The sequence below is a fragment of the Salmo salar genome, chromosome 03 (genome assembly GCF_965601325.2).
Source record: "Salmo salar chromosome 03, fSalSal1, whole genome shotgun sequence".
Classification (NCBI taxonomy): Eukaryota; Metazoa; Chordata; class Actinopteri; order Salmoniformes; family Salmonidae; genus Salmo; species Salmo salar.
This window is the reverse complement of record NC_138293.1, coordinates 59034409-59050271: the sequence shown is the minus strand read 5'-3', so window position 1 is coordinate 59050271 and position 15863 is coordinate 59034409. Positions and strand designations below refer to the sequence as shown.

The following is a 15863-nucleotide window of genomic DNA, read 5'->3' as shown; positions in this document are numbered from 1 at the left end:
CTAGTTACAATACAAATAATAAATGACCATGTTCTGGCGATGCTACCTCCATGTTCAAGAGACCAATGTGTGATCTTCTACACACTCTCCGGGAATAAGTTACAATGACAGAGAAGAGCGGTACACTGTCACAAAACTTGAAATTTTAGCCCACTAATGTGTTTATTCTCTGGTCTTGTAGTATAACCCTTAAAGGGTCTCTGAATCTTGTATTTGTTATTGTAACGTGACCTGCTATATAGTCCCAGGTCCACCGAAATGCTGATCTTAAAGTCCCACCACAGTCTTACTTTCAGCCTAATAGTGGACCCACCACCAGTTAAGAAACAACATTTAAAAACACACACAGGCAGGGTTCTTTATTAAATGTTATTCTCTTCGTCCAATGATCTGGCATAATCAAAACAGGAGGTGCTTGTGGATTTGACAGCTCTAACACAGTTCCACCCCCAACAACGCCAAAACAACAGCTATGTGGATGTTGGCTAAAGTAGATCTGATTGAATAGAGCTCTAAATCGTTAGCTTGGCTTTTATAACGTATAAGGTTTAAACAGACAGGCAGACAGACTGAAAGTGAACAAGAAAAAGCACAGAGTGACAGCAGACAAGATGCTGAGACAGACAGACAGCATAACAGGGAGGCAAACAAAATGGCTAGTGCAGAGGCCCAGTTATAGTGGTGAGTTGTATCTCCAGTGGGGCTTTTACATATTGTATTTGTTTTAAATATGAGCTTGTTAAAAAAGAGGAGGAGGACCATGTCTAACCAGTCACTGGTACATAAATGGTTAAGAAACTCTGTACTGTGCTGTCAAAGTTATGTTTCAGCACTACTGCTTGTGTCTAAGTCTAACTCAGAATGGATGCTGAATGTCAGACAGAAGGCTCAATCCTGCTGTAGATGTAGGTCTGTGATAGGGTCTGGGCAGTGGCTGACAGGGTCTGGGCACCAGTCCGGGGTGAGTTGGCGGCGTGACCAGTAGTCAGGGCTGGTGTAGATTAAATGCCAAGGCCGAATTCTTGTCCCTGGCAAACAGTATGGAAGAGCAATATAGTTGTCTCTCTGGAGTGGCTCCAGGTGGGATCCTTGTCTTTAGTCAGCCTTCTTTTCTTCATGTCTGCTGTTCTCTCTCAACCTAGTAATGCAGCTTGTGCTCCAGACAGTGTGTGTCAGCCAGGCTGGAGAAGAAAAACCTCAATAAATGAATAAATGTGAACACCAGTCAAGAGTGGTGGCTGTCGGAGGCTGTCTCGCTGCTGCGTGTCGGCCACTGCACCGATGCTATTGTGTGGGACCCGTGTGTGTGTGTGTGTGTGTGTGTGAGTGAGTGAAAGAGAGAGTACAGTGTGTACACTATGTAGTGTGCTTGACATAATGAACGATGTGACAAGAAGAAACCCGCACACCACTCTAGATAGTATCACTGTTCTTCAAACCTAGAATGCATTCGCGGGTCAACATGACCCGGCCAAATGTTTTTTTTGCTGTATTGATCCCCCCCCAAAAAATGTCAGCATCTATATATATAATATAGAATATAGGAAATCCTTAAATAATGTGTCTTTAATGTTCTAACATCCTAGTTTGTTTTTTTAATTTCTTATTTTTTAAGTAAAAATTGTTTTTGCATCACTACCCCAAGTTTTCATATGTGGGTCAAATATGACCCGTATGTATTTCCAATCGTATTCACTGCATTGCACTCATCAGACTGACCTTTCTTCTTGGTACAACAATAAAATCAAAGTAATTAATTATACATTTATTAAATATCTTGCTTTTAATGTTCATTAAGCACCGTTTTCATTACTCCTTTTTAACTCACTGAGTAAAAGGAGTTTCATAAGGAGCCCCCCCCCCCCCCCCCCCCCCCCCACACACACACACACACACACACACACACTAAAGGAAGGACCAGAAGCCATAACATCCTGAGGAGCTGCCCAGGGTCTGTGCCGGGGACAACAGTTGTGTCACCAAAAGTTGGCTGGGGGCTGTTCATTAGTGACAGCATCATTGAGGAGGTCCTAAAGTGTACACATTTAGAAGGATGGAGAAGAGCGACAGCAAAAGGGACAGAGTGGAGAGACAAAGAGGAACTAAATGCCTTTATTGGTTTAACCCTCCTTGCCGGCGTGGAGAACAGGTGGGATGATTCCACACGGAAGCTATTTTTGGATCCACTGCAGAATCCAATGAATAAAGCCACCATGTCGGTCGGGAGATATGAGGATAGAGGACCAGAGTGTTCAGAGAGGCAACGGACCACCTTGCAGCCTTCCAGTATGTGAGGGACCTTTTCCTAGAAAACTGTAGAGGAAGGTTCATCCCCAGCAACTGCGTCACAGTGGATGAGCAGCTTTCCTCCAGACGTGATGCTTGGCATTCCGTCCAAAGTGTTCAATCATGGTTTCATCAGACCAGAGAATCTTGTTTCTCATGGTCTGAGAGTCCTTTAGTTGCCTTTTGGCAAACTCCAAGCAGGCTGTCATGTGCCTTTTACTGAGGAGTGGCTTTCGTCTGGCCACTCTACCATAAAGGTCTGATTGTTGGAGTGCTGCAGAGATGGTTGTCCTTCTGGAAAGTTCTCCCATCTCCACAGAAGAACTGAGGCAATGGAAAGATGTGGGGTGATGAAAGAGAGCCATGCCACCACTACTCAGAGCAGCCAGGGCCAGAAGAGGAAGTGGTGCCAGCTCTGGCCAAGCGCAAAGGATAGACAAGTCAGCTGCTGGTGTTCTCAGTGCAACACACTCATCTGCAAATAGCACAGTCACATGCTTGTGGTTTGTAACAAATGCATGGACTAGACAGCATAAATAAGCATCACACTCACACTTTGTTCCTTTTAGTGTTCATGTTTTCTAAATTCAAAATTTTAAGTGTTGTCGTTTATATTGATGATGAACTTTGGAATTTCAAATAAATGTTTTGAAATATTATAAAACATGCTTCAGGTGGTTTTATTTTGTTCTTCACACTAAAATGTTGAATGTGAAACTTTGTTTCCATTATGAAATGTCATAATATGTTATCATTGAAATTGGGGTCAAACTGTTGAAGAGCGTCTAAAAACATTTCAAACAATAAAATAATTATTGAAAGTTGCAAATCATCACTCTGTCAAATGTGTGCGTACTGGTAGCAAAGTCAGGTGCAGGAGAGCAGGGATTTGTGAACAGGCGCACACTTTATTTAGGCAAAAGTGCAAAACGCGCAAAAAAGTTACAAGAATTATGTTTAACAATAAACATCTTCGTGAAAATAACACGGAAAAAACAAGCCAGTCTGGCGCAACAACAATACACACGTAACACAAACAATCTTACACAAAGACATGATGGGGAACAGAGGAATAAATACATATAGATTGATTGGGGAATGAAAACCGGGTGTGCAGGGAACAAGACAAAACAAATGGATACATGAAAAATGGAGCGGCGATTGCTTGGTAGGTCGATGTCCTCATTGTGGTTTTACAGACGTGTTTAATATGTTTTATGTACACACTTTATTCTATTATGGATGAAATGCACATTATATTTGGTAGCACTTATTTGTTTCCTCTCGAGTCCAACCCCATTCGATGCGTGGAACGGATGTGGGTGGGTCTATGTCTACATAACGGTGCTAATTTAAAAAACTCACAAAAGCTCTGACGAAGGCCGCGTGGCCGATAAGTAAAGCTTTTTAAAGAACGGTGATACCCTGACTACACCGCTCGCGTTGCAAAATAAATTTAGGAATCTATGTTATTCAATTATTGCACCCACACTGCTCGCACGCGTCAACGAGCGTCTGCATTGCCAAGGGCTAAAATAGAAGTCATTCCTATTTTTGACGCAGATCGCGCTGCAAGTCCTGCCTCTCCCATCTCCTCATTGGTTTATAGAAGCAGGTACCCACGTGCCATCTCCTCATTGGTTATACCCACGTGGGTGAATGAAAGACGAACTTTGTTGCCGGTCGTAGTGGTAATACTATGAAAGTTTAGATGCCAATCACCATATAAGTTCAAAGATGAAAAAGCCTGGAAGGAGGAGATATTATGAGAAACGATTCGGTTGACCATTTTATGTGTGGATTAATTGTTGGAGTAGAGGACCTTGTGCATTTCAGGTAAAATAACAACTCAATATTCATATCCCAGGACAAATTAGCTAGCTAAATTGCCATACATGTTTAATGCTTTTCGACCTGTCCCCAAATTAATGTAATTGGTTTAGAGTTAGTTTTTTATATTTTAACCTGTGAGTCGTGATCGCGTTTGGTGTGGGGGGACAAAATAAATGTATGCACGATGGCGCACGCACGCAGCCGGTTTGGGTTCCGTGTCATACAATCAAGAGCAGTGTGCGGGTTTCTTCTTTAAAAAAAAAAAAGGTCTCCATTTTATACGTTTCTTCAAAATGAAAGTTGTTGGTGAGGGTCGATTTTGGCCTTCTGCATCCAGAGATCTATTTCTAATTCTTGAACATATAGTTGTACAGTATTTAAATCTCCACATATTTTCAAGACAATTTCTGTTAATCAACAACAATTTAAGTTTTAAGCTTTGTAAAAAGTAGTCAGGTTTCATGGATTTCATGTTCTTTAAAGCCAGACACACAATAATCGAAAATGTACACTGAAATCAAAATTATTGTTCGATTCTATACATACAGTACAAATGTATTTGCATTTTGCCATACTGTACACTTAGAAAAAAAGGTGCTATCTAGAACCTAAAAGAGTTCTTCGGCTGTCCCATAGGACAACCCTTTGAAGAACCCTTTTTTTGGTTCCAGGTAGAACCATTTACACAGATGTTTCTACATGGAACCCAAAAGAGTTCTACCTGGAACCAAAAAGGGTTATCCTATGGAGACAGCCCAAAAAAAACTTTTGGGACCTTTTTTCTAAGAGTGTAGATCTCAAGTTTAGCACATCACAACCAGTCATTGCTACGGACTATTCTTTGACAGCACAACTCCTTGACAGCACAATGAATGTTATAGAAGAGAAATAGTCTAAAGTATTAATATATTTACTTTAGAAAATGTAATAATAGATTATGTTCAATGCGTTCAGCCAATTCATCAAGACAACCACTATTTTTAAACTGAAGTAAATAATGTCATAATTTAAAAATATATATAACAAAGTCAAGTCAGAAAACTCATACAATTACCTGGCAATAATACAACTAGAACTCATACACCCAAACTATTTACATTGAAATTCTAATTCATATTCAAAGAAAGCCTTTACTCATATCTACTAAGTGAATATTTTGATGAAAAAGTTGTTTTTTTAAGCCCTTAAAATTCAACTCACAAAGCTAACCTTTCATGCCTCTCCTGGCATCAATATCTCTGCATCAACATTCGTATTACAAGGCCTTCACTCATAGTTTGCGTATATGTGGTCATCTTCTTCATTGTCATTTTCCCCACCAGCTTTACATGAAGTGAGCTGCTCCAGGTCTAAAGACTCACTGTCTTCATCGTAGATATCTTCAGCAAAAGCCCTATCTGTGAAGATATCCTGATTTTCATAGTCGGCCTCATCTTCCTCACTTGCCTCTGGCCCTTCACCTTGGTTTCCAAACTTGTTCATGGCTCCTGGAGAATTCCTGAGAATGAATACAAACATTTGAGTTACATGCCTGGGGTCAGATTCATGAAACGTTACTCAGACTAGGGTCTATTTTTCTCCACTTCCTGTCTGACTGACGTGCCCAAAGTAAATTGCCTGTCACTCAGGCCCAGAAGCCATGATATGCATACAATTGGTACCATTGGATAGACAACACTTTGAAGTTTGTAGAAATGTTAAAATAATGTATGAGACTATAACACAATTGATATGGTAGGAGAAAATCCAAAGAAAAACCAAAAATATACTTTTTTTTTGAGAGCTCATGCTCTTACAATGGAAAGCTGTGGTTCTTATGCAATTCCAACTCCCAGATTGCAATTCCTATGGCTTACACTAGATGTCAACAGTCTTTGTTCAAGGTTTCAGGCTTGTTTCTTCCCAAACGAGGAAGAATTTTGAGTTTTGGTACTGGGAGTCAGAGTTGGAAATCAGTCTGTGCGCGCGCAATGAAGAGGACACGCACCTGGTAATTTTACTTTCCTATTGAACATACTTCTTTCCGTATGAAATATTAGTTTAATTACATTTTAGGGTACCTGAGGATTGAATAGGAACGTATTTTGACTTGTTTTAACAACGTTTAGCGGTAGCTTTTTGGATTCCTTTCTCTGCAAGTTGAACGAGTGGCTTACTCAAATCGAGGGCACCACCTAAACTGACTTTTTGGGATATAAAGAAGGATTTTATCTAACAAAACGACACTACAAGTTATAGCTGGGACCCTTTGGATTGCAAATCAGAGGAATATTTTCAAAAGTAAGTGAATATTTAATCGCTATTTGTGATTTTACGAAGCCTGTGCTGGTTGAAAAATATTTTGATGGGGGCGCCGTCCTCAAATAATCGCATGGCATGCTTTCGCTGTTTCGCCTATTGTAAATCAGACAATGCAATTAGATTAACAAGAATTTAAGCTTTTAACTGATATAGGACACTTGTATGTACCTAGATGTTTAATATCCATAATTTTAATGATAATTTATTTGAATTGCGCGCCCTCCAATTTCACCGGAAGTTGGCGACAGGTGTCCCGCTAGCCCTAATTATTAAGAAGCTGCCTAGAAAAAAAAAAGAAGTTCATAAGATAGTTCGTAAATGCAATTCCTCAAAATGTTCTTAGGAATTCGTAGTTTTCTTAGGAACTTTGTAAATATCTTCTTATGTGGCATTGACATTACTGACATGCTTGAAACCAATAAATATGTCTATGTGACAGGGATGATAGGATTTGGCCCACTATAATGAAGTGTTGATATTTCAATTTTATTACATTTCTTTTTTTGCTTTATGTCTCGAGAAAAATATGTATAGTTGTCTCGTGAACCCTTTACACACAATCAAAAAAACATTATTTTTCACACATTATACCCATCAGACTAACGTTAGCTACTGTACATCAAACCCAAAAATGGATAACCAAGGAAAGCGCAATAAAAACTTCAGTAAACAAGAGCTTGACGTGTTGGGGGAGGAAATAGTAGCCGGGAAAAGATTGCTGTTGGGGAGACTTGATAACTGCAGGTTCACTGCAAAGATCAAAAAGAGAGGATGGGCGAGAGTGGCCGTGTCTGTCTCTGCCATCCGGGGTATGGCAAGGGACAGTGACGCCGTAAAAAATAAGTGTTCCGACATCAAGTAAGCTGCTAAGAAGAAGGGAGCTGAGAGACTATTCATGTGGACCAGCTGGAGGTGAAGGTGTCGTCCATCATAGAGATGGTGGTAGAGGCACTGCCCGACCGGTAAGTTAGTTAGCTACGTTAGCTAGCTAACGTGTAAAGACATTATATCTAACATAGCTAACGACGTTAACGTTAGCTAAGTTAGCCAAGTTCTTCTTTGCAAATTGACGAGATAGCGCTAGCTATTTAACACTTCTAGAATTTTGTAACATATTGTTAATTACCAGCTAGCTAGATAATACGTGTTTAATTTGTATTCTTGCTGTATTTAAATATCCGGTAGCCAACTGTTTTTGTGGTGCAAGAAAACATTCATGGTTACAAAAGTACCCATTCGTCTGAAGACAAGGGTTTAGCTGTCATAAAGTTAAGTACATTTCCAATAAGAAATCCTAAAGCATTATTTTCAAGAATCCCGTTTCTTCTTAACTTTTTTCTTAGGCAGAAACTTAGGAAAAACCTTAAGAACATTTCCAATAACTTTACTGGGGAATAGCAACTTTGCTTAAATTTCTTCTTAAGTCTATAGTTAAGGAAAAAATGCCAGTTAAGAAGATATTTCTTCTTAAGAAGGTTTTGTGAATCCGGACCCTGGACTTCAAGTCAGGATTTTGGCACACATTACACTTTCATAACTGCAGACATTTTTTTAATCATTATTTTTGGTGGTAAGCAACTCCCTTTTCACGTACATTCTTGCATGGCATCCTTTTTTCAAGTCTTCATCTTTGCTCTTGTTGACAAAGGTTTCTACGTTGACATAGTCCTCTTCATCATTTTCCTCACTCGCTGCAACGACAGTGTTTCCATATGTGCTAATGTTATTGGCAGCTGAGGGATTGATCAGTTAGATTCATAAAAATGACATCAGTGGACATAAACAGGAATAGATATCATAAACAGTACAAAATCATAACAAAATTAGGGTTGAACAATTCCAGTATTGAAAATGTCCAGGTTTTCATGATATCCTGGTTGGAGGGTATTTTGCAACCCTAACCTGAATCCTGATTAGAGGAGCTAGATCTTACTTTCTCTCAGGTTTCTCATAAAAGACTGCTCTCTGCTGCTTATCTTCCTCCAGACTAGACAAGGAATGAGCAGCAGCAGGAGGAGCAGTAGCCCACCTATTGCACCAGAGGCAATAATGGGGACTATGGATGCTATGGAGAGAAACACCATAATCAACATCCTTCAAAATACTACATTTCAGAATTCGTATAGCTATCAAATTATTCTGCAATGTAAACATTGGTCTTAAAAAAATATTGCATGACTGATAGGACTGATAATATCTATATTTGTTTCTACTCACAATCCTTAAATACGGCCTTCATGGTAATGCACTTGAAAACATGAAACTAAAATGTATTTTACCTCGAATGCTGACTGTCAGCAACTCTGTCTTGATAGAATGGAATGACAGGTTGGAGACTTTAACTTCATAAACACAACTGTAGTTCCCCTGGTCTGTATACTCCGCAACAGGAAAGTGAAAGGAGGCAGAGTGGTTGACTGCTGGCTTAGTTTCAGTCCTGTTAGACCCAGAGAAGTCCAGATAGAAGAAGCCTCCAGGATACTGTGGCTGAATAGAGCAGGTGATGGAGAAGTTGTGGCCCCTGGTCACCTTTGGCCCCTGAAGTCCCCAGAACATCCCTCCATTTGGAGCACTGAGAGAGATGTTGGGCTGTAACAAGACGACTAGCAAAAGACAAGAGCAGGTTGTTAATGTGTGCACTGTGACTGCAGCATAACAGTAATCTTTCTCGGCAAGAGAACACTATGCTAGAATACATTATGAAGAGATATCCAAACTCATGCATTTAGTTGCTCACCTATAACAGAGAATTCAACAGAGTCACTTTGAGGGGAGCTGAAATCTCAACTGGATACCCTCGTCTCATACTGACATCGGTATAACCCCTCATGGCTAAAGACCACTTTAGGAACGTTGAGAGTTGCTACTTGTGGTTTTGTCCATTCTGAAAGAGCCCAAAGTCTTCTGTAATTTGAATGCTCCACCCAAGTGCTGTGTTGTAATGGAGCAGATTATGTCAACTCCGTCACCCCAGGCAACCTCTGTGGCAGATCTCAGATTTATTTGGGGCTTTTGGAGGGTTACTTGCTGTTCCCAGTCCACCTAGTCATGCTGCTGCTCCAGTTTCAACTGTTCTGCTTGCGGCTATGGAACCCTGACCTGTTCAGCAGACGTGCTACCTTGTCCCGGACCTGCTGATTTCGATTCTCTCTCTCTCTACCGCACCTGCTGTCTCTAACTCTGAATGATCGGCTATGAAACGCCAACTGACATTTACTCCTGAGGTGCTGACCTGTTACACCCTCTAGAACCACTGTGATTAATATTATTATTATTTGACCCTACTGGTCATCTATGAACGTTTGAACATCTTGGCCATGTACTGTTATAATCTCCACCCGGCACAGTCAGAAGAGGACTGGCCACCCTTCAGACCTAGATAGGCCAGTCCTCTCTAGGTTTCTTCCTAGGTTCCTGCCTTTCCAGGGAGTTTCCTAGCCACCGTGCTTCTACATCTGCATTGCATGCTGTTTGGGGTTTTAGGCTGGGTTTCTGTATAGTACTTTGTGATATTGGCTGATGTAAAACGGGATTTATGAATCAATTTGATTGATTGATTGGTCACAGAGAAATCAAGGTGTAATATAGTCATAATAAAGCCAGTTAAATAATTGTTTGCTGTGGTATCTAACACCCCCCCCCCCCCCCCCCCTCATAAAAAGAAGGCAGAACAACAATTAGTTAGGGGCTGCGGTGGAGGTATGCAAAAACAGCAGCACGGGTTGCGATGAATGTACAGACACGGTCAAATGTAATGGCACCCTTGTACGAGTCACTATTTCTTAAAAAATATGTTGAAATGGAAAAAACGCTGGTGTTTCCAATGTATATGTTTGATTTACAATTGCACAGACCTAAACTGAAATTGCGACGTTTCATTATAATACAAATAATAAAATGTTCTGGATTAAATTATTTAAAATTCTAATTAATTTGGTTTGAGGCAATGATTCTCGTTAATGTGACATTTATCTCACCTGTGGTTAGTTGCAGGTGCCTATAGGTAAAAATAGTAATTCAACAAGTTGCTTCATATATTTGACCGCATCTGTATGTTGGTTTGGTAAACTTAAAACCACTAAATGTAATATTTGAAGCTGCTCCAGCATAAAGATTGACTGTAAAAACTTGAAAAACTCAGTCTTCATGTAGTCTAAAGCACAAACCTGCACTTTATTTTGTTAGCTTCAGGCTTTCTCTTTTTGCCTTTGGAATGCTGCCTGAACTGGGAAACAATCTTGTCAGCTATCAATAACATGTCAAAACGTCTTCTTAAAACCTGTTATGGATAGGGGTTCCGCTAGCGGAACGTTTCGACAACATCGGGTGAAATTGCAGAGCGCGAAATTCAAAACAAATTATTAGAAATATTTAACTTTCATACAAGTGCAATGCACCAAATTAAAGCATAACTTCTTGTTAAAACTTCTCTGGGCTAGGTGGGACGTGACCATCCCACACTATTCAACAGCCAATGAAATAGCATGGCGCGAAATACAAAACAGCAAAAATCTCATAATTTCATTTTCTCAAACAATCAACTATTTTACACCATTTTAAAGATAACTCTCGTTACTCTAACCACATTGTCCGATTTCAAAAAGGCTTTACAGTGAAAGCATAAAATTAGATTATGTTAGGACATAAACTTTACAAGAAAATCCACCCAGCCATTTTCCAAGCAAGGATATGCATAACAAAAATCAAAGGTACAGCTAAAATATTCACTAACCTTTGATGATCTTCATCAGATGGCACTCATAGGACTTCATGTTATACAATACATGTATGTTTTGCTCGATAAAGTTCATATTTATATCCAAAAACAGCATTTTACATTTGCGCGTGATGTTCAGAAAATGTATTCCCACCAAAACTACCGGTGAATGTGCACATCAATTTAATAAATACTCATCATAAACGTTGATATAATTTACAACTGTTATTGAAAGAATTATAGATACACTACTCCTTGACGCAACCGCTTTGTCAGATTTCAAAATAACTTTACGGAGAAAGCACATTGTTCAATATTCTGAGTACACAGCTCAGCCATCGAAGCAAACTATACAGCTATCCCCCAAGTTCTGGCATCAACAAAACTCTGAATTAGTATTATAAATATTCTCTTACCTTTGCTGATCTTCGTCAGAATGCACTCCGAGGACTCCTACTTCCACAAGAAATGTTTGTTTTGTTCGAAATACTCCATATTTATGTCCAAATACCTCTGTTTTGTTCGTGCGTTCAGATCACTATCCAAAGGCATAACGCGCGAGCGCAGTACCAGAGACAAAAAGTCAAAATGTTCCATTGCCGGTCGTAGAAACATGTCAAACGTTGTTTACAATCAATCCTTAGGGTATTTTTAACATAAAACGTTGATAATATTCCAACCGGACTATAGCGTATTCATTCCAGGAGAAAAAGAAGGAATGGCACGCTCGCGGGATCGCACATCACCAAGCCCTTTGTCCATAGGCAGTCCACTCATTGACTGAGCTACTATTCTCTGCCCAGTAACAGGAGAAGGATGAAAAAACTTTCTAAAGGCTGTTGACAGCCAATGGAAGCCTTAGGAAGTGCAACGTGACCCCACAGACACTGTAGTTTTGATAAGGATTCAAAAGAATAACTACAATTCTCAGATTTCCCACTTCCTGGTTGGATTTTTCTCAGGTTTTTGCCTGCCAAATGAGTTCTGTTATACTCACAGACATCATTAGTTTTAGAAACTTCAGAGTGTTTTCTATCCAAATCTACTAATAATATGCAAATATTTGACTCTGGGCAGTTTACTCTGGGCACGCTTTTCATCTGAAATCGAAACTACTGCCCCCTATATCCTAAAAAGTTAATCTAGCCACCGTGTCAGATTTCAAAAAGGCTTTACGGCGAAAGCTAACCTTGCGATTATCTGAGGACAGCACCCAGCATACCAACACATGAAAATCAGATTTCAACCCGCTAGGCGCGACATAAAACTCAGAAATAATGATAAAAATTCATGCCTTACCTTTGAAGAACTTCTTCTGTTGGCACTCCAATATGTCCCATAAACATCACAAATGGTCCATTTGTTTGATTAATTCCTTCGTTATATCTCCAAAATGTCAATTTATTTGGCGCATTTGATTCAGAAAAACACAGGTTCCAACTCGCCCAGCATGACTACAAAATATCTAATAAGTTACCTGTAAACGCTGTCCAAACATTTCAAACAACTTTCCTAATCCAACTTTAGGTATTTTAAAACGTAAATAATCGATCAAATTTAAGACGGGATAAACTGTGTTCAATACCGGATAAAAACAACGTGAAGCATGTGAACTGTAGCGCACACCAAACATTAGAGAGGACTAGGCTGGACCCTCGTTCTGAATAGCCAAACTTCTTCATTTCTCTAAAGAAAAACATCGTCCAATTTCTAAAGACTGTTGACATCTAGTGGAAGCAATAGGAACTGCAACCAAGTGCCACAGAAATCTAGGTTCCCATAGAAACCAATTGAAATCAGAGTCGCCTCCCAAAAAAAAAAGCCTGGATGGTTTGTCATCAGGGTTTCGCCTGCCAAATAAGTTATGTTATACTCACAGACATTATTTTTAACAGTTTTAGAAACTTTAGAGTGTTTTCTATCCAAATCTACCAATTATATGCATATCCTAGCTTCTGGGCCTTAGTAGCACGCAGAAGCTAGGGTACTTTGGGCACGCTTTTCATCCAAAATTCCGAATGCTGCCCCCTATCCTAAAAAGGTTTTAATGCTAAACAAGAGATGGCAGTTGTGTATGTGGTGAAATATTAACCCACAGTGCCTTCAGAAAGTATTCCCACCTCTTGACTTTTTCCACATTTTGTTGTGTTACGACCTGAATTTAAAATTGATTCAATTGAGATTTTGTGTCACTGGCATATAGACTATACCCCATAATGTAAAAGTGGCATTATGTTTTTCTAAATTGTCAGCGACTCCATCCATAGACTGTTCTCTCTGTTCTCTCGGCAAGCGGAACTAATGCACTAAATAAGTTCAGAAGTAAAAATGTGCTTAACAAGTCACATAATAAGTCACATAACAAGTCACATGTTAATATATTGGTATGGCAACTGCTTGGCATCCAACCACAAGGCGCTACAGAGGGTAGTGCCTACGGCCTAGTACATCACTGGTTCCAAGCTTCCTGCCATCCAGGACCTCTATACCAGGCAGTGTCAGAGGAAGGCCCTAAAAATTGTCAAAGATTCCAGCCACCCAAGTCATAGACTGTTCTCTGTGTTACCGCACAGCAAGCGGTACCAATGCACCAAGTCTGGAATCAACAGGACCCTGAACAGCTTCTACCCCCAAGCCATAAGACTGCTAAATAGTTAGTCAGGGTAGCTTTTGGTAAACTATTTAACTATCTGCATTGACCCTTTTTGACTCATCACTTATGCTGCTGTTACTGTTTATTATCTATACTGTTGCCTAGACACTTTATCCCTACCAACAGGGCCGGCTCCAGGCATGAGCGACATAAGCGGTCAATTAGGGTCCTAGGCCGTCGGGGTCTCAACTTACTGTTGAGAGTTAAGGCATGCTTCCCATCCGAAACAGCTCAGAACAGTTTGTGGACATTTTGGTTCGTTTTGGTCTTCTGCAATGTTCTTTTTGGCTGTTCGTGCACACACATTTCTTTCCCGAGGCAAGCCGAAAGTCGGTGGCTAAAGTCTACGCCCCTTCGTCGGTGATTGGTCAGCAGTAGGGATTCTTCAATGAAGCGTTTGTTGTCATTCAACGAGAGACAAGTCGTTTTCATGCACATTCTTTCACTTGAGAAATACTGCACCAAACATCTTAGTTAGATGTTAAATTGCACAACTAAGATCTCAGTAAAAAGGTGATTCTAACATGTATTGACTCAGGGATTTGTTACTTTTCTAATCAAGATATATTAGTGTTTATTTTCCATTATTGTTTTTTTTTTATAAATGATAAACTTTTTCTTCCACTTTGACAGAATATTTTGTGTAGATTGCTGACATTTTAATCCCACTTTGTAACAACAAAATATGGAAAAAGTCAAGGGGTGTGAATACTTTCTGAAGGCACTGCTTATGTAACCTTGCAGAAGCGGGCATTGAACAGTTTTTGGCAGAAATTGCTGCAATGCGTGTGCAACAAGTTGCTCTAGCGTCTACTAGTGATAGTATGTTACAGAAACCTGTTCTGCAAAATACGTTTTTATAAAACGTTTTAGTGCCCTCAACTGTAAGTGTGTTCGCAGTCTTACTCACCAATAGTGATGTCCATGGAGTTGCTTGAAGAAGAGCTGATAATATTCTGACCATTCTGGGTTATCTGTTGTCGACAACTGTACCTTCCCTGGTGTGCAGATTGCAGACTGGACAATGTGAAAATCACCCTGGTCTGAGTGGATTCAACTGCCTGGGTCATTATTGAAGATCCTCCCATATATAAGTCAAATGTTGCACTGATGGAAATTCGCTGTGGGACAGAGCAGATGAACTGAACCTTTTCACCAGGTGAAAAAGCTGAATGCGAAGGCGTTTTAGAGAGGGTAGGTCTCTTCAGGGTTAAACCTGTACAAAGGTTCTGTGTATTAGGTACAAGACACAGATACATGTAGGACTGCATTTCAAGTTCTTTCCTGTTCACTGCACATAACTGAACATACATACATTAAAATCACAAGCAGCAGTATCCTAAATGAATGGTGTCGGAAGGGTAGACCCCAGGCTTTGTTTAACATCTTTTTATCTCTCTTTACTGTTTCTGCACTCATGTCACAACATGATAAAACCACTCCCTACCTGAGAGGCAGAAAACACCAGCATCTTCACCATGATTACAGTTTTCAACTCCAAAACCTCTGTGTGAGCACTCTGAGAGGTAGCTTTCACTTCCATTGCAGTTCACATCATCCAGCCAGGTTGGTTCACTACCTTGACCAAAATGAGCACGAAGAGGGGCACCTACAGCACTCCCACAACCCAGCTGTCCACACACCACCGCAGCATCATTCATATCCCAGTCATTATCACACACTGTCCCCCACTGGCCACTGTAATAGATCTCCACTCTCCCAGAGCAGTGATCAGAACCATTGACCAGCCTGATCTTGGCAGCTTGGAGGCGGAAAAAGACAACAATTAAAGTCAAGGTCATTTACAAGGCACGGAACTGGGTGGTTTTTAGATGATGAAATTAACCTCAGGACATCATGCATTTCATGATATCAACAATGAACAGATGTGTCATGAAAGAAATTGGAATGGCAAGACTATGTGACACCCTTACCTGGGCAGACAACACCAACATCCTCAATATGACCACAGTCATTTATTCCAAATCCGCTGTGCGGGCACTCTGTGAGATGACGTTCACTACCAGTGCATGCAACGTCATCCAGCCAGATATTTCCACTGCCTGGACCATA

At 40.2% G+C, this 15863-nt stretch overlaps 1 protein-coding gene across 2 annotated transcripts; it reads right to left on the bottom strand.

Moving 5' to 3' along the window:
- Positions 1–4379: 4379 nt before the first annotated feature.
- Positions 4380–15569, bottom strand: LOC106600858 (uncharacterized). 2 transcript variants are annotated; one of them, XM_082973627.1, is made up of 5 exons: positions 14701–15569; positions 8700–9023; positions 8354–8485; positions 8015–8111; positions 4380–5617 (listed from the first exon to the last, which is right to left on the bottom strand). In XM_082973627.1, exons 1-5 carry the CDS (start codon positions 15101–15103, stop codon positions 5386–5388), a joined length of 1188 nt encoding a protein of 395 aa, XP_082829753.1. In that variant the 5' UTR covers positions 15104–15569; the 3' UTR covers positions 4380–5385. The 2 variants fall into 2 exon arrangements, with proteins under 2 accessions (XP_082829753.1, XP_082829754.1); XM_082973628.1 differs by lacking the exon at positions 14701–15569 and having other exon boundaries at positions 8700–10039.
- Positions 15570–15863: the final 294 nt, after the last annotated feature.